Raw genomic sequence first — 25,746 nt, 5'->3', positions numbered from 1 at the left:
AATAGAGTGGCACAGGTATGATGTCAGAACCCAGAAGTCTAATTTGCCTCTGGTTTCTTCAAGATTTTCCTATGGGATTTAATAGTGGAGTTTTTAAATTTATGAGTAAAATTAAAGCCTGTGGTCAACATAATTTGATAATACTTTGACATTTTGTTCAACAACTTATAAGCTGCACACAACCATACTGAAATGCAAATTTTGAAGCTGTTATGTTTATTTTTTTAAATGTATGTCTAATAGATAACTACAGTAGATAAGACAGTTTGGGGTATGTGTGCAGATTGTTGCAGAACAAAACATCAAAGTATCGTCAAGTTATGTTTGCCACAGGCTTTATTCCGTTATAAAACCCCATAGGAAAATCTTAAAGGAAGTAGCGGCAAATTAGTCTTCTGGGTTCTGATGTCATACCTGCACCACTGTATTGTGATATTTTACTTGCGATTCTGAGTATATACAGTATCTCAAATCTGAAAAAAAAAAGTTTATTCTGTGCCAGAAACAGGCTTCCATACAAAAAAATAAATAAATAAGGATTTGTGAGATGTAAACAGAATTCTGAGAAATAAATCAGAACTACAAGATTAAAAGTCACCATTCCCTTTTTAAGTTTTTATTCTGTGGCAGAAATGGGCTCCCATAGAAATATGACCTGAAAATTTTTCACAAGTGTGGTGAGATTCATGGATCATCTTGCCTTATTTTGTTTGATATTGATGAAGTTTTCTGAGCCATATGAACCACCGATACTTGATATTTGAGAGTTACAAAACACCTTCTAGTATGAATAGGATTTATCTACAATCCACTTTTGAGTTGATGAAATAATGGAATATCGATTTGATTTATATTTCTCTATCCTCATTATATTCCAGCACTATCAGCAGTCAATCAATGGCACTAGTTCACAGATTACATATACGGTTACTGTATATTATTCAGATTCGTCTGACCATCTCACCATATGAACGTCTGCTCTGGGAACAGTATAATGCAGTCACTCCAGATTAAATCCTGAAGCAGATGAGCCGAGAGCTGTTCCTAAATCAGCCATTAGAGGCTAGAGCAGGAGACAAGAGTGCTGGCATTGCTATGAGTAAGCATATCAGAACAGACCTGTTGCCCCCTACTGCTAACTTTTTGTTACTGCTTAAGTTAATGGAGTGTGATGAATGCTCACCTGCACTCCTGCCCACTGTTATTCACCCTTCATTGCCTTTCTCCTTTCAACCTTTTCACCCTCTTTTTGGGCTGTTTTTCTCGTTTCTCATTGTTTTGATTTCTTTTAGTCTCTCAAATCCCCCTACTCGTTTTCCTGTCATTTTTATTTTGCCTCTTTTTCACGTCCACCCACACTTTCATGCCCTTGCATTTCTCAGTCCTTGCACTCTTTCATAATAACTGTCCTTCTCGACATTATGTCCCCGCTCTAATTTCATTTCTTTCCATTTCATGTCATACTCTTCGTTCACTCTTGCACTCATTCTTTCCCGTCCCCCTGCTTTTCATCCCTTAATTTTTCCTCTCCACTCCTGTCTTCCCCCTGTGGGCAGCTCTAAAGAAGCATGCATACAGTGTCGCTTTGCATGTAAATAGGATAATTGGTTATGGTGCGCCGAATGCAGGGGGAAATATCACAGACTGTCACCAGCGGAACTGATCTCGCAGCCACCCAGCTTCACCCACAAACACTCAAACTCAATCTTACTCTCACTTTTTCACTCACTCAAGGTCTGCTCCATCCCTCATTCACTCACTCTTACGCCCACTTCCTCCTATTAACTCATGCTGTCTGTGCAGGATGTCGCAGCAGTATCGATGTCTTCAGCCAACTTGGCCAACTTCCTCTCTCTCTCTCTCTGGTTGCATTTCAAAACCTAGTGAGCTGCTTATCTAGACATTTTTTTTTGGACGTCACAGGCACATTGCAACTTTCCTGTATGGGTGCATTCAAATATTCCTTCTTTTCCTGCATAGGCTTCGTTTTTGGCCATCATATTGTAGATGCATTCAAATATTATACCATTTTTGGGATCAAATTACACTGATATCATAGGTATCATTTGGACATAATGCATTCGAAGGATCCTAGCTAGACTGTTTCTACAAATAATATTTTTGGGCAGCTGCACATTCTTTGACTGCAGTTTTGAACATTGCTACCTGGATTTAGTTTTTTTGTATTGCAGGTATATTCAAACATTTCTACAATTTGGCACTATACTATAGATGCATTTGAAGGATCCCACAATTTTTGGACATCACGGGCATATTCAAATGTTCCTAAACGCATATTTAGGCATTAGGCACATGCAAATGTTCCATCATGTGTGCTTTTAAACATTTCTGAAAATGAATTGTTTTTAGAATTATAGATATATTTGAAGACACTGACATATTCCATTTAAGCAAGCAGCAGTTTTGGGCAGTATATGCACAGTATTTCAAATATTCATAGACAGCAGGCATTGGTAGAGTGTTCCTGCCAAGACAGCTTTAGATAACCTTACAGGCCTTTTTTGGGCATCATTGGAACATTTGACTGCTTTTTTGGACATGATGTGTTTGAAGCCTCCAACCTAGACCGTTACTACGAACCGCATTTTTGGGCACCTTGGGCACATTACTTGTCCTTAGCCAATATTTTGGGGGATGATTTTTAGATTCGTTATTTTGAGGTATTAAGCACATGAAAATGTTACATTGTGGATGCTTTCAAACATTCCTACATTGACCATTTTTGAGCAAAATGTATGTATTTGAATGCTCCAACCCAGACGTTTTCAACAAGCAGCATTTTTAAGCAGGATAGGAATGTTGAATGTCCATAGGCATCATTGGGGACAGTTCAAACAGAACTCTTTTTTTGCATTCTATTGCACAGATTTTCAACTGTTGCATGTAAAAATTCACTAGATGAATGTGTTTGAATGTTGCATTCGTGTCTACATCTTTTGAGGCCCGTTAGAATGTTATTTTGGCTGGATAACCCTAGAGTCCCTTTTTGAGCATCACAGGCATCTTAATTGTGCCTAGAAAGCGTTTTGGGTATCACAGGTGAGCCTGAACATTCCTTCCGACAGCACTTTTGAAATTTAGTAGGCATATTTGAATGTTCCTTCCTACTTATGTTTTTGGGCATCATCATGGGTGAGCATGAACATTCTTACAGAGAAAGCATTTTTAGCCATTTAGATTAACTTTTGAACCTGTCCGTGAACCCCAAAAATGCTGTCTAAATCTCACTAGATTCCATAGCCTCTCTCTCTTTATTACTTTTGATCATATGGAAACCATCTTGTGAGTGTATACAGCCATATTGCTTCGAGATGCTCCCTCTTTCAAACACACACAGCTGCAGAGGGCAGTGCCTCTGCTCATCACCATACTCATGCAGCTTTAATGAACACATTAAAACCCCTCAAATGTTTCTGATGTTTAAACACCCCTCTGATGTTTAAACGTTCCACATCTCTCCTTCTCCTGTCCTGGTGTGTGTGCCACACACTTTCCCCCCACTGCTTCATTTCACATTCCATGTGACAGTACATCACTGCTACATTTCCATTTTGTGTCAGGCTCACGCTCCCTTCCTTTTCCTGCCTCTCTCTTTCACATCTTCATTGTGCTGACACAAGTGACATCTGTATTCTGCCACGTGCTGTGCTTTAGGTTGTTTGTTCACCCCTCAACGTAAGGCATTAGCAGAACACATGTAATGTCAATGGCTGTGTCGCTATGACAACCTTACAGGGGTCTAGAGTGAGGGAACGAGGAAAGTGTGAGTGCTGGCATCACCGACTCGAGGTTGTTAAGATTGTCACACTCTCCATTGCACTCTCGAAATGAGTGCGAGGAAAAATTAATTATTCAGAATTGGGCGTTTTCTTTAATTGCCGAAGTGTGATTGATCAAAGAAGTTTGAGAGTGATTTGTAAACTCGAATATGATTCCCTTATAAATAAACTGTGCTTTTTAGAATCATCATTTTGTATTTCTAAAGGTGTTTAGTGTGCCGTTTCAAGATGGAGGAATTAAGTTTAGCTAAGCAATATTCCTCACAATCTATTAAACAGGGCATTAAACCAGAAGCCCACTGTAGCTGTCATTGCATCCGTCGCTTTTGAAATGAACATAATCTATTATATAGACCCTGACATAAATTATGGATCAGATATCAAGTACAATTTCTCCCAAAGATTGAAGTGGGAAGACTCATGAGACGTGTCATAAAAACAAGCAGAGCGTCCAGTGCATTGATGGGCTAAAATAAAAAAATGAAAATACAAGCTGATTGAAAGAGTCTTTTTCTCTGGCCATTACCACATAAGCAGTGTAAAGAAAACTGCTGACAAATGCCCAACCAGAGGAGCAGCTTCCACACGCGCAGCGGAGAAAGATACTCTGTTGTGATGTTCACGTTTCGCGTCTGTTCTAGAGGTTCAGTGCTACTCTCGTGCTCCTAGTTGTCATGGCCACTAACAAGAGCATCTCGGCAGCATCCTAACACTGAATATTGAAAACAAGCCACTGGCAAGATGACTGCAGTGTCTTGCCGCCGATCTGGAAGTGTGATAAAAGTGCAGTCGGAGCTGTGGCAGCAGTGCCTTAGGGCACGTCATTCATCCTCCATCCACCCAGTTCCTCTTTTATAGACTCATTCAGTCATTCCTCTGTGAAGGTTATCCTTTTGTTTACCCTTGCTTTTTTCATGCATCCATCATAATTTTTTTCAAAATAAGTGAAAACATAAATAAATACAAATTTTATCAGTTTATTCTGAATTCCCCTATTTATTCCATGAGTGCAGTTTAAACACGTTTTTTCTCTATTTTTTCATTCATTCATTTTTACCCTTTTGTCCATTCTTCATTTTTATCATTCATTCATCCCATTTGTTTATTTATTGATAGTTGATAGTATAATTCCTGATTAAATTTTTTTATTTGACCTGTCCATTCATCCATCTTTTTCTGTTTACTTTTTATTATTACGGCCTATGCTCTCAATGTCAAATGCAGAAATGTTAATCCATGCATTTATGACCTCAAGGTTAGATTATTGTAATGCTTTATTGGGTGGTTGTTCTGCACGCTTAGTAAACAAACTACAGCTAGTCCAAAATGCAGCAGCAAGAGTTCTTACTAGAACCAGGAAGTATGACCATATTACCACGGTCCTGTCAACACTGCACTGGCTCCCTATCAAACATCGTATAGATTTTAAAATATTGCTTATTACTTATAAAGCCCTGAATGGTTTAGCACCTCAGTATTTGAATGAGCTCCTTTTACATTATAATCCTCTATGTCCGCTACGTTCTCAAAACTCAGGCAATTTGATAATACCTAGAATATCAAAATCAACTGTGGGCGGCAGATCCTTTTCCTATTTGGTGCCTAAACTCTGGAATAACTTACCTAACATTGTTCGGGAGGCAGACACACTCTTGCAGTTTAAATGTAGATTAAAGACCCATCTCTTTAACCTGGCTTACACATAACATACTAATATGCTTTTAATATCCAAATCTGTTAAAGGATTTTTAGGCTGCATTAATTAGGTAAACCGGAACCGGGAACACTTCCCATAACACCCGATGTACTTGCTACATCATTAGAAGAATGGCATCTACGCTAATATTTGTCTGTTTCTCTCTTATTCCGAGGTCACCGTAGCCACCAGATCCAGTCTGTATCCAGATCAGAGGGTCACTGCAGTCACCCGGATCCAGTACATATCCAGACCAGATGCTGGATCAGCACCTAGAAAGGACCTGTACTGCCCTGAAAGACAGCGGAGACCAGGACAACTAGAGCCCCAGATACAGATCCCCTGTAAAGACCTTGTCTCAGACGACCACCAGGACAATCTGACTTTGCTGAAGCCTTGAATTGAACTATTGGTTTCGTCTGGTCAGAGGAGAACTGGCCCCCCAACTGAGCCTGGTTTCTCCCAAGGTTTTTTTCTCCATTCTGTCACCGATGGAGTTTCGGTTCCTTGGCGCTGTCGCCTCTGGCTTGCTTAGTTGGGGACACTTCATCTACAGCGATATCGTTGACTTGATTGCAAATAAATGCACAGACACTATTTAAACTGAACAGAGATGACATCACTGAGTTCAATGATGAACTGCCTTTAACTGTCATTTTGCATTATTGACACACTGTTTTCCTAATGAATGTTGTTCAGTTGCTTTGACGCAATGTATTTTGTTTAAAGCGCTATATAAATAAAGGTGACTTGACTTGACTATTATTATTATTATTAATTCCCTAATTTACACATTCATGTAATCTTTCAGTACCCTTAATTTTTTATTCATCTATGAATTTACCCTTTCTTCCAAAAGTATCTATTTATTTTCTAATTTCTATAAATAAAATCCATATATTATTTATCAATTCACAAATAGATGCGCCTCTCCTTCGTTTATTTGTTGTTTCATTCATCCATTTTTTTCATTCAAAATTTTGCTTGTTTGTTACTCATTCATTCAGCCTTTTTTTGTCTTTTTCTGTATTAATTAATTGATTAATTCATTTGGTTAGGCAGATATACGTTTATTCATGAAGTTGATCCTTTTTACTCTCATTCATATTGTATCCGACTGTTCATCCATCTTTTCTCTCTGCTTATTCATTTCCTAATTTATACATCTGGGAAATTCATCTTTCAGCACCCTTCATTTTGCAAAATTCATTTATGCATCCATCTACCCTTTTTCCAAGGTATTTTTTATCTCCTCACAAATGCAGTATACATTCACCCTAGCTATTCATTAATTCATCAACTATTTTTTTCATTCATATTTCATTCAAAATTTAGCTTGTTTGTTCGTTCATTCAGCTTTACTTTCTGCATTTGTTTTTTTAATCCTTCCATTCAGTCTCTTTTCTTCTGCATTCATTGATTTATTGATTTATTTGGTTAGGCAGTCATATCTTGAGTTTTCGGTCGTTCTGTAAATGAATGTCTTTTTTATGTTCATTGCGATTCAGTGTTGTCATTTCTGTTTAATGTTCAGCAGAGAGGGTTTGCTTAAGAATCCCTTAAGTATTCAGCACAAATCACACACACCACCCCAAGTGGAGAGGTGACTAATGGAACTCCCATCTATCACTCTTTATCTCTTACTGCACTCTCTCCTTCTCTTTATCACTTTCACTCAGACTCCTCCTTTATCACCCCGCTTTTTTCCCCCTCTTCTCCTCCTGCAGGTTTTTCAGTAACATAACTCTATCTGGACGGGACTATTCCTTTAATAATGATGGTTATCTGGCAAATCCGCTCCTGGATGTAATCTCCTACACTGCAGGAAGAGGCTGGGAGGAGGTAGGGGTGGAGCCATTAGTATGCTTAAAAGTGTTTAGACATTCATGGTTATCACTGAACTGTTTTAAATGCAGCTCCCAAGTGAGATCACATTTTGCCTTGTGACTGGTGTAGAATGCATTCGAAATGAATCGTTGTGTCACATACAGAAGGGACTGAAGTGCATCAAACAATAAATATATGCACATTTGCATTACATTACAATACATTTTGTGCAAAGCCCGAAAGTTGCATTGACACAATTTTTTTAATTGTATTATAATGTATAAACTGTGTTATTAACGTAACTAAGCTTGATTTTTGATATACTTTTAGTACATTTATGATATAATGCAGCAAAATTATCAACCTGCAGTTCACTGTAATCTCTCTCTCCTTCTATTAAAAATGTATGAATTCATGGTAAAAATAAAGTTATAAAAATGAATAGTCTGCAGGTCATACCTTTTTTTATACATGCTTATTTATGTTTTATTGTGTAATTCACAACGTTCCTGTTTTCCCAATAACTTGTCTGTTAGTTTAAATTACTCTCGAAAGGGAAATTGTTTACAGAGCAATGCACTTGAATGCAATTGAGTGGCAATTGCAAATGATTGCACGTAAAGTACAGCATTTTCCTGGCAAACGTCAATAAGCCATAAGAAATAATAGATTTTTGCAGGAACGTTTTTGGTATTCATGCACTTTTAGTGGCTGGTTTCAGAACCGTGCCAGTGGAGCTGCAGAAATTGAAATCATTCATTGTCGAGCTAGAACAAAAGTATATTAGTTTATTATATTTAATGGTCATGTTTACTGACGGATGGTTAACACTTGGGATTGGGAATCGTGTGAGGTTAAAAAGGTGCCATGCTGCAGTAGCTTTGAAAGGTTTGGGTTTACATGACTTGTTGAAAGATAAAATAGCTGTCATTTGGGAAGACAGACATTTTATATGTGATTCAGCTTCAGTTTCTTACTTAATAAACTTGGCACTACATTCACAAACTGTGTTGAAAATGTCAGATGCCTACACCAGTCATATTCAACGTGCCACTATGAAATATTCTGCATCTGTCTGAAGTCTCAGAAATGTTTTTGTGTCATTTTAATGGTATCTTCTTATTGTTGTAGGTAGGTTGGTGGGAAAATGGAGTGCTCCGTCTGCGTTACCCTCCCTGGTCCCGTTACGGCCTGTTCCTCAAACCTCTGGATGACTCCCAGCACCTGCGTGTGGTTACTCTGGAGGAGAGGCCGTTTGTCATTGTAGAGCCTGCTGATCCTGGAACAGGCTCTTGTATCAGAGACTCTGTGCCATGCCGTCTGCCACTCAACAACAGGTCAAGGTTCAGTCTGTGGATTTTTAGACTGGAAATGTTCAACCTTTGGGGTTATCACTTTGGCAAATGTGTCAGTGAATATGCAGATATTGCAAATTACATTCACATTACCCCAGGGGCATTCATTTCCTGTCCTGTCACTGGCACTTACGGAATTTGAATAAATTAGAAATGCACATATAAATGGAAGAGGTTGATCAAGGATAGTTCTATGTTAGAGCACTTTACTTCATTTACTCTATGTAAATGCAGAATTTCTCAATCACAAAAAAAAAATCTATATTATTTCTACGACAGCGTTTTAGTTCCATGTTATAAAAAATTTTTAATCTAAGATTACGAGATTAAAGTCGAATATTACGAGAATAAAGTTAAAATGTTTCGAGAATAAAGTCATAATACTATGAGAATAAAGTTGAAATATTAGGAGAATAAAGACGAAATGTTTCGAGAATAAAGTCATAAAACTACAAGAATAAAGTTGAAATATTACGAGATTAAAGTCAAAATATTATGAGAATAAATTTTCACTTATTTCGAATTTTCACAAAGAAAACTTAAGAAAACATTTAATTTAATGAATTGTTTCACATAAATACAGCGATCTGATCATTAAAGAGCTTGAAAAACACATTCTAAGACACAATTTGTGTTTCGCTATAAAACTGATTTTGAAAGCTGAGAAATTAAAAGTAGGTCTATCAAAAGCACAAATCTTATTGCTATTGGGTGGCTGGCACTTTACAAATAATGAATGCAATGGAAAATATGAAATATTATTTCCAAGCATACTGTCCCTGCGAATATGACACAGTATGATTTCTGCTAATAATCCCACATATATTTGTATTGTATTAAAAAAAGTGTTAAATAAGAGAGCTACAGCAGCCCCCAAAGGAATGTCGATTGGGTGTGTGAGCTGATGTTAAGATAAAAAGTTGTTCCTGTTCAGTCTGTTAATAAATATCATATTCTTGATATTAAGTTGTTTCCGCGAGTCCTTGATACTGACTCTTCCTCATCCTAGTAAGGTGATGCAGCCATTTGGATGCAACAATATTCAAATCAATTCCGGTGGCCTGCAACTTCTCCCCATGCTCTCAATCCAGGACATTTACATGCGCAATAAAGGCCTACTCTCAAAATAATATAACTTTAATTTCTTCGATTTAAATTCTCAAAATATTTTGACTTTATTCTCGCAGTATTACGACTTTATTCTCAAAGTATTTCGACTTTATTCTTGTTATTTCGACTTTATTCTCATAATTTCGACTTTATTCTTGAAACATTTCAACTTTATTCTCGAAGTATTTTGACTTTATTCTTGTAATATTTCAACTTTTTACGCGAAGTATTTCACTTTTTTTCTGGTAATCTTAGGGCCCTATTTTAAATATCTAAATGGAAAGTGTAAAGCGCACGGCGCAGGTGCACTCAGGGCGTGTCCAAATCCACTTTTGCTATTTTAACGATGGAAAAACTGTTGACACGCCCAGGCGCATGGTCTAAATGGGTTGTCCCTTTTCTCTTAATGAGTAATGGGTGTTTTTTGGGCGTAACGTGCAATAAACCAGTCAGAGTCTCATCTTCCATTCCCTTTAAGAGCCAGTTGCACTCGTGCCATGAAGGATTTGCTATTTACACGGCGGAATTTGACAAGTGCAAAGACAGAATGCGTCTCCGAGATGAAACGGAGCTGCTCGTGTGCGAGCAAACAGATAGCCTAATTCTGATACATGCGATGACTATCCATTATGACATGTAGGCATATATATATATATTTAATTAGCCTACAAAAAATTATGCATTGCAATCCTTTACTTTTTAATATTTGCCATGTTTGTGTGCTGCTGTGCATCCCTGTGTTTAATAAGCAGCGTGTACGCACTTTGTGGACCCGCCTATACTAACACGCTCTTTAAATAACAAAGAAAAAACATTGCGCCAGACTTTAGACCAGATTTGAGTTGGTCTATGGTGCAGTCTATTTTTAGCTCCTTAAAATAGCAATGTGCCAGCATGCGCCTGAACACACCTCTTTTTTAGACCAGCACGCCCATGGGCACACAAATGGGTGCAAATGCATTTGCTAATTAAACGACGTGGTGCTGGATGGGAAAATGCGAACGGCGCAAGACTGAAACTAGCAAACACGCTTACGCTGCGCCTTGCGTCGCATTGCACCGGGTGTATGATAGGGCCCTTAGATTTTTTAACTAATACGCCGTCGCATATTTCAAATTGTGGAACTTTTTTTTTTTTTTATGAATAGACACTTTAATGACTGCTTTTTCACCTCCAGTGTATATTTTACAGTAATTATTGCTGTGGTGCAGTCACTTTAATTAGGCAAAATAAATACAAAAATATAAATAATTCAATCTTTAGATAATGACATTTTCCTGTTTGATCACTGCTCCAGTTTCTATTAAGTAGTGCTTGTTTTTAAAACAGTAGACAATTTACTTTAAAGAATCTTATACTTTATGCTGATAGACCTCAGATTATGTGTTAGCCTTAGGTGACAAAGCACTGAATTCTAAGCAGGGATGTTCATTTCGTTTCTTTTACTTGTTTTCTCTCGATTATTTCTTTCTTTTGTGTCACTGTCCCCTTTCTGTTTTTTTTTTCCTTTTCTATGTCTTTCTCTTCTTCTTTTCAATTACAGCATGGTTGTTGAGGTCATTCACTCCACAAAGCACTGCTGCAAAGGCTTCTGTATTGATGTTCTCAAGCGCCTGGCTAAAATAGTAGGCTTCACCTACGACCTCTATCTGGTGACCAATGGCAGGCATGGAAAGAACATAGATGGAGAGTGGAATGGAATGGTCGGGGAGGTCAGGCCCTCATTTTATCTCTCGACTCTCTGTTCACCTTGATTTTATTATCACAAAGTTGACTGAATTCAGGTGCAGCAGGGTTTTTTTTGTCTTGAATTGTGACACCGATAAGGCACCAGGCCATAATATGGAGGCAAATGTTTTTGAATATAAATTATACAACAAATCTGAAACTTTTTTTTTTTAATGTGTAAACTAAGCTACATTCTGATTTAACTGAATTTAACATTCAGATTTAATATTCAGACTAAGTAGTCCATAAAGGTTAGTTACTACTTTGACAAACTTTTTAAAATCCACATTCTCTGTTCGTAGTTGATTAACCTCTTTCCCCACCAGGTGGTGTCCAAGCGGGCTGACATGGCAATCGGCTCCTTGACTATTAATGAAGAGAGGTCAGAGGTTGTGGAATTCTCTGTTCCGTTTGTGGAGACTGGCATCAGTGTCATGGTCTCTCGTAGCAATGGCACAGTGTCACCATCTGCTTTCCTAGGTAAGGGAATAGGAGGGAGCACCAGACTTCATTTTTACTTTTAGGCAGACACTTATCCAAAGTAAAACAATGTATCTGAATGCACCTTTCATTCGGAATCAAGCTCTTGACCTTGATTTTGCAAGCACTATGCTGTACCAGTTGAGCTACAGGTTTAAAATTTATTTAGATTTAGTGTTATATATCATGTTTACTGTAAAATTTTGTATTTGCAACATTTTTTGCTGATTATCTTTTGACTCTTTAGGCACACCGCCAAATGGTAATGTTTATTAAGAAGGATCTTTATATAATCTTGTACTTAGCAATCCAACTTGGCCTCTCCCTAACAATTAACTTTTTTGTTAATAGCTAAGATGGTCTTGTCATCATCCAATTTTCCTCGCTTTTACCCAAAGCTTTTACCCAAAGCAACTTACTTAATTCAGGTTAACATTTTTTACCTAACATGTGCTCCCTGGGAATCAAACCCACAACCTTGCACTGCTCACGCAATGCTCTACCAATTATGGTACAGGAACACCTGTAGCTCAATTGGTACAATGTACAGTCGTGGCCAAGTGAGAATGTTGATGAGCACAAGGCTGGAGATCATTATGTCAGGCTGATTGGGTTAGAATGGCAGACTTGACATGTTAAAAGGAGGGTGATGCTTGAAATCATTGTTCTTCCATTGTTAACCATGGTGACCTGCAAAGAAACGCGTGCAGCCATCATTGCGTTGCATAAAAATGGCTTCACAGGCAAGGATATTGTGGCTACTAAGATTGCACCTAAATCAACAATTTATAGGATCATCAAGAACTTCAAGGAAAGAGGTTCAATTCTTGTAAAGAAGGCTTCAGGGCATCCAAGAAAGTCCAGCAAGCGCCAGGATCGTCTCCTAAAGAGGATTCAGCTGCGGGATCGGAGTGCCACCAGTGCAGAGCTTGCTCAGGAATGGCAGCAGGCAGGTGTGAGCGCATCTGCACGCACAGTGAGGCAAAGACTTTTGGAAGATGGCCTGGTGTCAAGAAGGGCAGCAAAGAAGCCACTTCTCTCCAAAAAAAACATCAGGGACAGATTGATCTTCTGCAGAAAGTATAGTGAATGGACTCCTGAGGACTGGGGCAAAGTCATATTCTCCGATAAAGCCCCTTTCCGGTTGTTTGGGGCATCTGGAAAAAGGCTTGTCCGGAGAAGAAAAGGTGAGCGCTACCATCAGTCCTGTGTCATGCCAACAGTAAAGCATCCTGACACCATTCATGTGTGGGGTTGCTTCTCATCCAAGGGAGTGGGCTCACTCACAATTCTGCCCAAAAACACAGCCATGAATAAAGAATGGTACCAAAACACCCTCCAACAGCAACTTCTTCCAACAATCCAACAACAGTTTGGTGAAGAACAATGCATTTTCCAGCACGATGGAACACCGTGCCATAAGGCAAAAGTGATAACTAAGTGGCCCGGGGACCAGAATGTTGAAATTTTGGGTCCATGGCCTGGAAACTCCCCAGATCTTAATCCCATTGAGAACTTGTGATCAATCCTCAAGAGGCGGGTGGACAAACAAAAACCCACTAATTCTGACAAACTCCAAGAAGTGATTATGAAAGAATGGGTTGCTATCAGTCAGGATTTGGCCCCGAAGTTGATTGAGAGCAAGCCCAGTCGAATTGCAGAGGTCTTGAAAAAGAAGGGCCAACACTGCAAATACTGACTCTTTGCATAAATGTCATATAATTGTCGATAAAAGCCTTTGAAACATATGAAGTGCTTGTAATTATATTTCAGGATTTACAGTGCACAGTCACCTGAGGGACTCACAGAGAGTCCAGGACAGAAAAGGGAAAAAGCCCTCCGTCCTATATCTAGCAGCATCCGTAGATGTGGCAATGCGGGTCTTACGCAATACTGCCCATATAACAGTCGGCAGCGCATAGCGCCCGTGAACTCAGAATTCCCTCAGGGCCCTGATTCGACTATACCGACAACAGCCTTGCTTGCAAGGCGGGGACCTCCAGGTTATAGAACCTGATAAATGTAGACGGCGAGGCCCAAAATGCCGCCATACATATATCCTGCAAGGAGATCCCAGTAGACCACACCCACGACGAGGCGACGCCTCTTGTGGAGTGTGCTCTGACGCCCAACGGGCACTGAAGGCCCCTGGAAGCATAAGCTAACGCTATGGCGTCAACTATCCATCTGGATAGAGTCTGTCTCGAAACAGCCATTCCCTTGGAACGTCCACCGAACGAGACAAACAGCTGCTCCGTCTGCCGAAAGGCAGCAGAGCGAGACACATAAGCTCTTAAAACCCTGACAGGGCAAAGAAGACTCGAGTCTCCATCCTCCCCTGACACCGGCAGGGCAGACAGGGCAATAACCTGAGCCCGAAACGGTGTGTTGAGGGATTTCGGCACATAACCGTGCCTAGGTTTGAGTATGACCCTTGAGTCATTGGGCCCAAACTTCAAGCACAACTGGCTCACCGAGAGCGCGTGCAAATCACTCACATGCTTCACAGAAGCGAGAGCCAACAAGAATACTGTCTTGAACGACAGATGCTGAAGGCTAACCGATTGGATAGGCTCAAAAGGGGGACCCTTCAAGGCCTCCAAAACCGCCGCGAGGTCCCACATAGGGACTGACGGAGGTCTGGGAGGATTCAGCCTCCTAGCTCCTCTGAGGAACCGGATGACTAAATCGTTCCTTCCTATTGACTGACCGGATGCGGTTTCAGAATACGCCGCGATGGCCGCCACATAAACTTTAAGCGTGGATGGGGCTCTGCCCTTATCCAACAGCTCCTGTAGGAAGGAGAGGACCTCCGTCACCTCACAACTAAGGGGTGAATAACCTCGAGCTGTGCACCAGCTGGAGAACACCTACCACTTCGAGGCATACAGACGTCGTGTCGACGGAGCCCTAGCCTGAGTGATGGTATTTAGCACTCCCACTGCGAGATCAGCGGGTAACCGCTGAGCGCCCACACATGGAGGGACCACAACTCCGGTTGAGGGTGCCAAATCGAGTCCCTGGCCTGCGAGAGGAGGTCCCTCCTCAACGGTACCGGCCACGGGGCGACATCTGCTAACTGCATCAAATCTGGGAACCATGGTTGGTTCTTCCAAAGAGGTGCTACAAGCAGTATTGAACATCTCGTTTCTCTCACCCGTTCTATCACCTGCGGAAGGAGGGAGACGGGAGGGAACGCATAAAGCGGGCAGCACGGCCATCTCCGTGACAGCGCGCTTTCGTTCTTGGAAAAGAACGCGGGGCAGTGAGCGTTTTCGTGGGACGCAAAGAGGTCCACCTCCGCCATGCCAAATCTCTCCCACAACAGCCGGACTGTTTGCGGGTGTAGAGAACATTCGCCCGTAGGAACATTGCCTCTGGACAGCCTGTCTGGACCCAGATTCTGCAGTCCAGGCACATGCACTGCTCTCAGCGAGCGCACGTTGCGCTGAGCCCAAACCAGGAGGCGTTCCGTCAGCCTGCACAGGTTTCGGGACCCGAGACCGCCCTGGCGATTTATGTAGGACACCACGGACATGTTGTCCGCACGGACTACGACGTGGTGATCCTTGATATGGGGAAAAAAGCGCGTCAGCGCGTTCTCCACTGCCAGCATTTCCAGGCAGTTGATATGATGGAGCTTTTCCCGTTCTGACCATAGGCCAAAGGACGGTCTGCCTTCGAGCAGCGCTCCCCATCCCGAAGTGGAGGCGTCCGTCGACACCATTTTCACACTCGGGGAAGTCCCCAGGCTTACACCTGATCGGTACCAGCCGTTCGCTGTCCAAGGTGCTAGAGCCGCAACACAGCTCTGATCGACCTTGAAATGCAGCCGGCCAGACGCCCACGCTCTGCGCGGCACCCGAGCCTTCAGCCAGAACTGCAGGGGGCGCATGCGGAGCAGGCCCAGCCGCAGAACCGGAGATGCTGAGGCCATGAGACCCAGCATCTTTTGACAGTGTTTGAGCGACACGGTCGCGCCGCAGCGGAAAGAACTCGCTGCGCGCTGAATGCCCATCGCGCGCTGTGGTGACAGCCGCGCCGTCATGGAACACGAGTTCAGAACTATACCCAGAAACAGGATCGTCTGACTGGGGTTCAGCGGACTCTTCGCCCAATTGACACTGAGGCCGAGCTTCTCGAGGTGATCGAGTAAAACGGCCCTGTGGTCCACGAGCTCCGCTCGTGATCGGGCCAGAACCAACCAGTCGTCCAAATAATTCAGCACTCGTATGCCTCTGAGTCTGAGAGGAGCGAGCGCTGCATCCATGCACCTCGTAAACGTACGAGGAGCCACGGAGGACTGTAAACTGGTATGCCTGGCCCTCGAAGGCGAATCTCAAATATCGCCTGTGGTTTGACGCTATCTGTATTTGAAAATACGCGTCCCTCAGATCTATTGACATGAACCAGTCCCCTCTGCGAATCTGCGCGAGGAGTTTCCTGGTCGTAAGCATTTTGAAACTGCGTTTCCTCAATGCCTTGTTCAGCTGTCTTAGATCCAGTATGGGCCTGAGACCCCCGTCTCTCTTGGGCACCAGAGAGTATCTGCTGTACAGCCCCCCCCTCGCTTTGAGCTTGAGACACAGGCTCTACAGCCCCTTTGCTCAACAGTTTTGATATTTCGGCTCGAAGTATGTGTGCTACTTCTGTTTTGACCGTAGTTTCGACGTGCGCTGAAAAGCGCGGAGGGCGTCGAAAAAAACTGTAGCGAGTAGCCTCTCTTTATAATGCCTAGCACCCAATCCGATACCCTTGGATGCGCTGACCATGCATCTGCATGAATGGCTAAGGGCTGGATGCGAAGCGCGCTCTGTTGACCGGGCAACGGCGGCGCTCGGGTGTGCTGCGCATTTGAGGCGGGGAGCGCGCTGATCACAGCGGGCAGATCGCTCCTCCTCGACCCCGTCCCGGCGCTTAACCGACTGGGGGAAGGCTGAGCAGGTCCCGTGGGACTCGATATGTCTGCGAGTGACTGTGGGCTGCATATGCCACTTTCAACTCGCTGTCTGCCTGTGCAGAGCGTACGTGCACGGGCCTCGTTTTTACAGAAGCCACGCGCCGTATGTGACATAGTGTATGTGGGCACTGGGGAGTGGGCACGTTTACTATGCAGCGCGCTCGACCGATCTGTGTCGATCTTATGTGCGCGAGCCCTGTGTGCAGGGCTGTGCTTACATGTGGAGATGGGCACTGAGGAGTGGACATCGTCACTGCATTTATAGCACCATCGGCCGTGGCCGGACGAACGTGCACGGGTTTCGTTTTTACAGAAACCACATGACGCGTGTGACATAGTGATTGTGGGCACTGAGGAGTGGGCACGTCGACTATGTAGTGCGCGTGATCGACTTGAGTCGCTTTTATGGGCGCGAGCCCTGTGTGAAGGGCTGTGCTTATATGTGGAGATGGGCACTGAGCAGTGGGCTCGGGGCTCCCGGCCTCACCGTAATCCTCTGCCGCGGTCCCCGCGGCGCGGGGCGATGGCCGGTAGAGCGAGAACGGGGGTCTCGAGCTGCGTTGCTGAAGCTGTTGTGATAACAGCTTTTGTGTGCAGGCAAGCGGCAACTGTGCAGGCTTGCGCATTGCAGAAAACGCTGAGACAGCCATCGTTAGTAGTGCCGACGCAGCGTCACACAACAGGCTTTAGATGGCAACACCGCTTTTGCCGCCGTCCAGCAGAGGGCGGACAAAGGTGCGTCGCTATCGCCTGTTCCACCGGCGGAAGTGAGTGGTAGTTCCTGTTTTTAGCATCATCAGTGTGGAGAATGCTAGTGAGACAGACGAACGAGTACGCTCATCCGAAAGGGAAATACCATCCAGCCGGGAACGAGAGGGGGGGCGCTGGTGCAAACCACTCGCGGCCGAGACTCATCGCGGCCAACACGAACATTCGCCCCGGCTCCTTCTCGATGTCAGCTCGTCTGCTGGGCTTCTGAGCAGAAGGCGCAAGATCCTCGGAGCTCGCCCAGCCCTCACTGCCTGAAGCTAGCAGAGAGCGCGTGTCCTCTTCCTCTGACGCGGCCCTGAAATCGACTTCCTCGGACGACGCGCCGGCAAACAGCGGGCGCTGCCCACCGGGAAGCGATGCAGGGGGGGCCGGTGAAGCAGGGCGAACCGGCGAGCTCGGTTGAGCTGAAGACGGTTCCGGAATACGCTGGAAGCGATGATTTTACGGCGCCTCAGCGCAGCGGAGAATGCAGGCTCAGAGAAAAAGGCCAGGCGAGTCCTCAGAGTCACCATGGCAACAGCTCGCAGTGGGGGCATCCGCCGTCAGCGAGCGCGAGCGCTGCATGATCTTCACCCAGGCAGGAGACACAGATGACGTACCGGTCTCCCTCGCTGAGTGGGGCTCTGACGAGCCGCAGGAAGGCATCTTAAAAAAGACGCGAGCTCTTTTACGAGTGTGTGTCGCAGGGCGAACACACACACACACAGATAAAGAACAGCTTGGATATAACAGAATTAAAAGGATATAGGCACCGGATAGCGCAGCAGGAACGGCAGTGGAAGGCAGCGATGCCAGCAGCTTCAGAATGGCTCGTCCTGCTGATGTGCTTTCTCAGACGGCGCTTGCTTCCTCCGTGATCCAGCGATGCGTGAGCTTCGCTGAAGAGATGAAAAATCAGGTGAGTCAGCCTTTTCGAGCTCCTTTTATAGGTTGGGCCACACCCGTTTCGGCGGGAAGTGGCAAGAAGGGTGCGAAGCACCCTTATTGGTCTGATGTTGCATCAGCCCGCGCTCGATAGGCTGTGCAGTTGCCGCAGAACAAGCCAATGAGCGAACGAGCCGTCTCGCCTATGGCTGTGTACTGCTGCAAATGCGCTTTACAAAAATACAAAATTAAGGATAATTTTTTGCTTCAGTATTTCGTGAAAAGAGACTTTTCCCGTAGCGTCTTAGCTAAGACGCAGTACGAGAGAGCTCTCGTAAGAGAACTAATATTTATGTAATTCTCAAAACGTTTGGCCACGACTGTGTATGTGTATATATATATATATATATATATATATATATATATATATATATATATATATATATATATATATATTATATTATATTATATTATATTATATAAAATGTTTTTTTTTTAAATAAATACATTGAACTTCCTCCTCTGATTTTTTGCATGTCAGTGCAGGGCGGCAGACTGCAACTAAAACATTTGCATTTGTGACCTAAAATATTCATTTGTGATTAATGCTGAAGTCACCACTAGCTTGAAGATTTGCATGTAATTCCCTTTTTTTACTGCTTGTTTTGCGTGCATTCTATTTTGTGCACAACTTGAACAAATTAGAAAATGCCAGGTTTTTAGTTGTGTGGACATTAACAATGTTGTAAACAATCCTAATTTATATTCATTACTAATATGGCTTCTTGTTACAAAGATCTTTAGTCTAAATGCTGTGTTTGGTTGATGTGTGAACTTCATATTATTTGTAGCGCACTTGCTGTCCAATAATCGCAGGTTTTATTATCTTTTATTATTTGTCTTGTGTAATCGCTTTTTCAGTATTTCAAACTGCGGAAAACGTGTAAAGCTTGTAAACAATGCCATGTAACAATCATTTACCACTGAATAATTATTCGACATCCATAAGCTCATTAGTCAGCTAGGAAAAAAACAATTAAAGAAGAGCATTTTGCTAAATATATGTTCTATATTCCATATTCATGTTTTATTTAATCTGTTGTCTTCATAATAAGAAACAATGCAAGGATCTAATGATAAAATTCAACACCCCTTATATAACTGCATGTTACTGATGAAGAAAAACAGACTAAATGTGTGAAGGACATATGAAAACATTTATAGGATAAATTGAGGAGGAGTCCAAACTACACTCAAATGGCCAAATGACGCTGACATAGTTATGGTCTGTGATATTGGCACAGATTCTGTGTAATAAACAATTCTGTGGCACTTAAAAAAAAAATTATAATAATTTGGTGCCTATTTTTTTTTTTTTTTTTGCCTGCAGTGACACTTATTGGGTTTTCAGAAGCTTGCATGTAGTATGGAATTAGGATAGACTGGATATACAGGTGCTGGTCATATAATTAGAATATCATCAAAAAGTTGATTTATTTCAATAATTCCATTCAAAAAGTGTGTCTTTGTGTAGTGGTTCTTGAAGCAGTCCACTCTTTGTGAATCTCCCCCACATATTTGAATGGGTTTTGTTTCACAATCCTCTCCAGTGTGCAGTTATCCCTATTGCTTGTACACTTTTTGTACAACATCTTTTCTTTCCCTTCGCCTCTATATCAATATGCTTAGACACAGAGCTCTGTGAACAGCCAGCTTCTTTTGCAATGACCTTTTGTGTCTTGCCCTCCTTGTGCAAGGTGTCAACGGTCGTCTTTTGGACAACTGTAAAGTCAGCGGTCTTCCCCATGATTGTGTAGCATACAGAACTAGACTGAGAGACCATTTAAAGGCCTTTGAAGGTGTTTTGAGTTAATTAGCTGATTAGAGTGTGGCACCAGGTGTCTTCAATCTTGAACCTTTTCACAATATTCAAGTATTCTGATGTACTGAATTTGGGATTTTCCTTAGTTGTCAGTTATAAACATCAAAATTAAAATAAATAAACATTTGAAATATATCAGTCTGTGTGTAATGAATTAATATAATATACAAGTTTCACATTTTGAAAGGAATTAGTGAAATAAATCAACTTTTTGATGATATTCTAATTATATGACCAGCACCTGTATTCCTAAACAAGAAGAATGATAAAATGTGATTATCATTTCAAATCTGATTTCAAAAGTTTGTATAGCACCTTTTTTTCCATAGATTAGCTGTTTAAGTCAGGCTTTGCAAAGAGGCAGATAAATTAGCTGTTTAATTCTAAGGGTTTTAGATAGTGTGGGCAATACTCAGCAAATTCTAAACTATAAACATATTGGCACAAAAAAATATATATATATATTATAAATGTCATGATCCCTTTAAATAGTTTGAATTGTCATCCATTCATTTGTATATTTTTTCCACCATTATAGAGCCGTACAGCCCAGCTGTTTGGGTGATGATGTTCGTCATGTGCCTGTCTGTGGTAGCAGTGACCGTCTTCATATTCGAATTCTTCAGCCCTGTTGGATATAACCGAAGCTTACAGAGTGGAAAGAGTATGTTGTTTATAAATTTAAAGGTTTTGCTCGTGGTATATTCATAATTGCAATCAGAAATGAAGGATTTGTTTACAGATTGTTATTATCATTGTAAGCACTTTCCAGAGTTTACCTCGAGCTGTGTTCCTCCTTTTCTCATGTGTCTTTTTGTTGTCTACCTTTATACTTGCTGTTATCACTTACTATGTCATAATTAAACATGTCTCACTTGGCCTTCCTGTGTTATTCTTCCCTCAGAGGCAGGAGGTTCAAAGTTCACCATAGGGAAGTCTATTTGGCTGCTGTGGGCTCTGGTGTTTAATAACTCTGTTCCGGTGGAAAACCCAAGAGGCACCACCAGTAAGATAATGGTGCTGGTCTGGGCTTTCTTTGCTGTCATCTTCCTAGCCAGCTACACTGCTAACCTGGCTGCTTTCATGATCCAAGAAGAGTACATCGACACTGTGTCTGGCCTCAGTGATAAGAAGGTAGGCAATGATACAAGTGATTTTATTTTGTAACAAATTTCCAGCTTTTTTGTTATCACGTTGAGCTGAGTTTATACAGGTCATACTTGTGTGGAAACATTATGTTATGAATATGATTGTTTTATTTCCATGATAATAAATATTTATTTGCAAATAAAATAATTGTTATATTAAGGATTTTTTGTTGCAGTTTATAAATGTATAATTATTTACTATTTATAATTATTGGATATAGAATTGTTTCTGCCTATTTTATGGCTTGGGTGACCATTTATCACTAACTTAAAGGGATATTCATAGATTATAGTAAAACAGGACCCTTTCAGAGCTAGCAAGTATTAAAGAATTTTTTTTATTAATTTATTCATTATTCATTCCACACATTAAGTACAGATTTTTACTAGTTACTATTTACTTTATTCTATTAGTTTAGTTTAGCTAAAGCAACATTCCGTGATTTTGTTTGTCATCTTTATTGAAATTAAAATATATTTTAATTTAAATTTATCTTTTTTTTTTTAATTTCAACTGATGTGAACCTAGCTGAGCTGTGAGCAAAATTTAGTATAAGCTGAATTAATGGTTGTGCAGCAATAAATTACATTGCAGTGATATGGATACACACTATAAATATTTTTTTTAAATAGGTCTCATTTGCATTTGAACCAGACATTTGTTTGTGTGGAGCAGTTGGGGCCAAATTATGCAAATAAATATTCTGCCTATAATCATATGAAACAATTATTTGATTTTCATTCTTTTTACTCCCACCACACACTTTAGCGTTTCCATTCAAAGTTAGTTCAGAAACCTAATCTCCTAATGTTGTGTTCAGTTTCAGCAGCCCACAGAGCAGTATCCTCCCTTACGCTTTGGCACTGTCCCAAATGGGAGTACGGAGGAGAATATACGGAGCAATTACCCCAACATGCATCAGTACATGGTGCGGAACAATCAGAGAGGTGTGGAAGAGGCCATCGACAACCTTAAAACTGGGTGAGTGAATGACGACCATCGTGAAAGACAACACTAATTCATAGGCATAAACTGTATAATGAAGTGTTTTAGTAGTAGCCAACGTGGCAAATGAAAAATCTGCCAAACTTGAGCTTTAATCCTCATCCTAAATCAGACCACAAAAGTGCTTTGTCCCAATGAATCACAATGTTCTTTTAAGCAGAGGGGGAAAACAGATGTGCTTACAGGTAATTGACTGATATGGATGACATGATGGATCACAACAGAGGAGTTAATTAATTTTTTTGGCTGTCACTTTTCACCTCTATTTTGAAGGAGGGGGTAAAGATTGTCTTTCCTCCTTAGTGCTATGTCACTGAAAGGACAAAACATTCAGCAGGCATTACTACTTCCACAGGATGCTATGTCTTCAACTGGATTTGTGCTTGCAGGGCAGGTGTGGTATTGATATATCTCGTTTAATGTACTGCAGTCAAACTTAGATTTGACATTTATTCATCTAGCTCTTGCTTTTAGGCAAGGCAAGGTAAGTTTATTTATAAAGCACATTTCATACACAATATTAATTCAAAGTGCTTTACATAAAAAAATGTTTTGTTACAAGATCCAAGATAACAACACGGTTGGACGCAGCGGCTACTCCGGGTCCCAAAAACTATTTTTTTATCGTTAGTCTTGTTTCCTCATCTTCGAACAGTCTCATCTTATCGCAAAATCATCGGATAAACATTCTGAAACACATCTATGATTGACAGAGCCTTCTGGAAATCGGCAGTGTGTACAAACATCAGCTTTTGCCAGTGACTACTGAGAACCTACGAGGCCTCTGTCTGCTGCTGAAGTCGAAACCCCGAGACCACAGCCTGGCCTACTGACGCTACCCACACAAAACGGCGACATCGACTGTGTGAGAGGGTACAGAAGCACGGCAAGCATGGAGACACATGAGCTAGGCTATGGGCTAACTCCATTAGAACAGCAATTCCATCACTCATGCTCACAAACACTCCCTCTCTGGAAAATAAACTGGACTTAATTCAACTTAGTCGGCCTACACAACATGAGACAAGGGATTGTTGTGTGTTTGTATTCACTGAAACATGGCTAAATGACACCATCTCAGACTCCGCTATTCAGCTGCACGGACTTGCCTGCTACTGAACGGACAGAGACACAGCACTGTTTTTGCCAGCACTTGACCAACTAATACTAGCACTTACCTTTTCTTTTCTTGTCTATCCTATTCTTGGGGGGGGGGGGGGGACGTAGCTACGGGTTCTGTGTTAGACTAACTGAGACTTGTCATGGCACTTACATACTGTTGTCATTCTCTCGTTGGTCTGATTGCTTCTATTGTTCTCATTTCTAAGTCGCTTTGGATAAAAGCGTCTGCTAGATGATTAAATGTAAATGTAAGACACGCGGGGGTGGCTTGTGTGTGTACGTCCGTTCTATCTGCCTTGGGAGTTCACGGCCATTTTTATTGTCGCAGTCTACATCTCCCCGTGTGCAAATGCCAAGGACGTGCTTTGTGAGCTGTACAGCACCATCAACGAACAACAAATAAGTAACCCAGACGGCTTTTCGTTATAGCTGGAGACTTCATCCACATAAACTTAAAGATAGTTTTGCCAAAGTTCTACCAACATGTGAACTATGCAACAAGGGGAAAAAACACACTGGACTTTGTCTACACAACAGAAAATACTGCATACAAGGCTGTACCCTGCCCCTATTTAGGGTACTGGGATCACATCTCTGCTATGCTAATTCCAGCGTACAGACCACTTCTGAAACTCGCCAAACCAGTTGAAAGACTCATCACAATTTGGCCAGATGAATGGCAGCCACCTACAACAATGACACAGACCTGAAGGAGTACACTGAAACAGTGAAGCCGTGGATGACAGCAGAGGTTCGTGGGCTTCTAAAGACCCAAGATATAAAGCATTCAGATCAGGAGACAAAGCAGACCTCAAAACAGCAAAAGCCAATCTGTCCTGTGGCAACAAAAATGCAAAACAGTCATATGCCCAAAAAATCAACAATCACTTCACAGATAGCAGATACACACAGAGCCTGTGGCAAGCCATTCAGACCATCACAGACTACAAGCCCCTGCCACAGGCCTGTGACAGTGACACATCCCTCCTGGATGCACTCAACCACTTTTATTCATGGTTTGAAATGCCATTTATTAACCCGAGCAAGGCTGCCGGTCCCGGCAACTTACCTGGCCGTGTACAGAAAGACTGTGCTGCACAGCTAACAGATGTCCTAACAGATATCTTCAACACCTCGCTGAGCCAGGCAGTCGTCCCCCATCCACAGCAATCATACCGGTACCAAAGAAATCACTTGTGTCCTGTCTAAACAACTACCATCCTATAGCACTGACTCCAATCATGATGAAGTGCAAAAATCCCACAACAGCTCAATAAACTAAACTTGTTGGCCTAAATACCTCCCTCTGTAATTGGATCCTGGACTTTCTAACTGGAAGTCATCAGTCAGCTACGACACCTCTAGCACTACCACACTGAGCACAGGTTTTCCACAAGGCTGTGTGCTTAGCCCGCTGCTCTTCACGCTGCTGACCCATGACTGCACTGCCAAGTTCAGCTCCAACCACATCATCAAGTTCACGGATGACACAATTGTGGTATCTCTCATCAGCAAAAGCGATGAAATGCACTACAGAGAGGAAGTGGCACAGCTGGCTGAATGGAGTGGACTCAATTTGAGTCCTTCAATGTGAGTAAGACAAAGGAGGTTGTGATGGACTTCAGGAGAAACTCCGTTGACCACCCCCCATTGACCTTTGACAGTTTGACTTTGGAGAATATCAGCAGCTCTAAATTCCTGAGGGTTCACTTCACAGAGGATCTCACCTGGACCACCAACACCATGTCGCTTTCCAAGAAGGCACATCAGCGCCTACACTTTTGAGAATTGAAAAGAGCAATTCTCCCTCCACCCATCTTCGCCACATTCTATAGGGGAACAATTCAGAGCGTGCCTGGTATGGAACCTCTAGTGCAGCAGACCGCGAGACCCTCCAGAAGAGTGAACACACCTGCAAAGATCATCGGTGCCCCTCTCTCCTCCATCCTGGACATTTTCCTTCCACAATGCTCCAGCAAAGCCAACGGTATCATGAA

At 42.1% G+C, this 25,746-nt stretch overlaps 1 protein-coding gene across 3 annotated transcripts in view; it reads left to right on the top strand.

The window, feature by feature from the left end:
• LOC132104074 (glutamate receptor ionotropic, NMDA 2D-like) overlaps nucleotides 1–25,746 on the top strand; it is a 105,016-nt gene that overhangs the window by 39,331 nt on the left and 39,939 nt on the right. For all 3 annotated transcript variants that reach the window (XM_059509282.1, XM_059509279.1, XM_059509280.1), the window contains 7 exons: nucleotides 7,224–7,338; nucleotides 8,455–8,660; nucleotides 11,332–11,500; nucleotides 11,843–11,996; nucleotides 21,012–21,137; nucleotides 21,378–21,607; nucleotides 22,443–22,603. In XM_059509282.1, coding sequence (XP_059365265.1) covers nucleotides 7,224–7,338; nucleotides 8,455–8,660; nucleotides 11,332–11,500; nucleotides 11,843–11,996; nucleotides 21,012–21,137; nucleotides 21,378–21,607; nucleotides 22,443–22,603 — 1,161 coding nt within the window. The remainder of the gene's footprint in view (nucleotides 1–7,223; nucleotides 7,339–8,454; nucleotides 8,661–11,331; nucleotides 11,501–11,842; nucleotides 11,997–21,011; nucleotides 21,138–21,377; nucleotides 21,608–22,442; nucleotides 22,604–25,746) is intronic.

The sequence above is a fragment of the Carassius carassius genome, chromosome 25 (genome assembly GCF_963082965.1).
Source record: "Carassius carassius chromosome 25, fCarCar2.1, whole genome shotgun sequence".
Taxonomy (NCBI): domain Eukaryota; kingdom Metazoa; phylum Chordata; class Actinopteri; order Cypriniformes; family Cyprinidae; genus Carassius; species Carassius carassius.
This window is presented reverse-complemented; position numbering and strand designations above follow the sequence as displayed.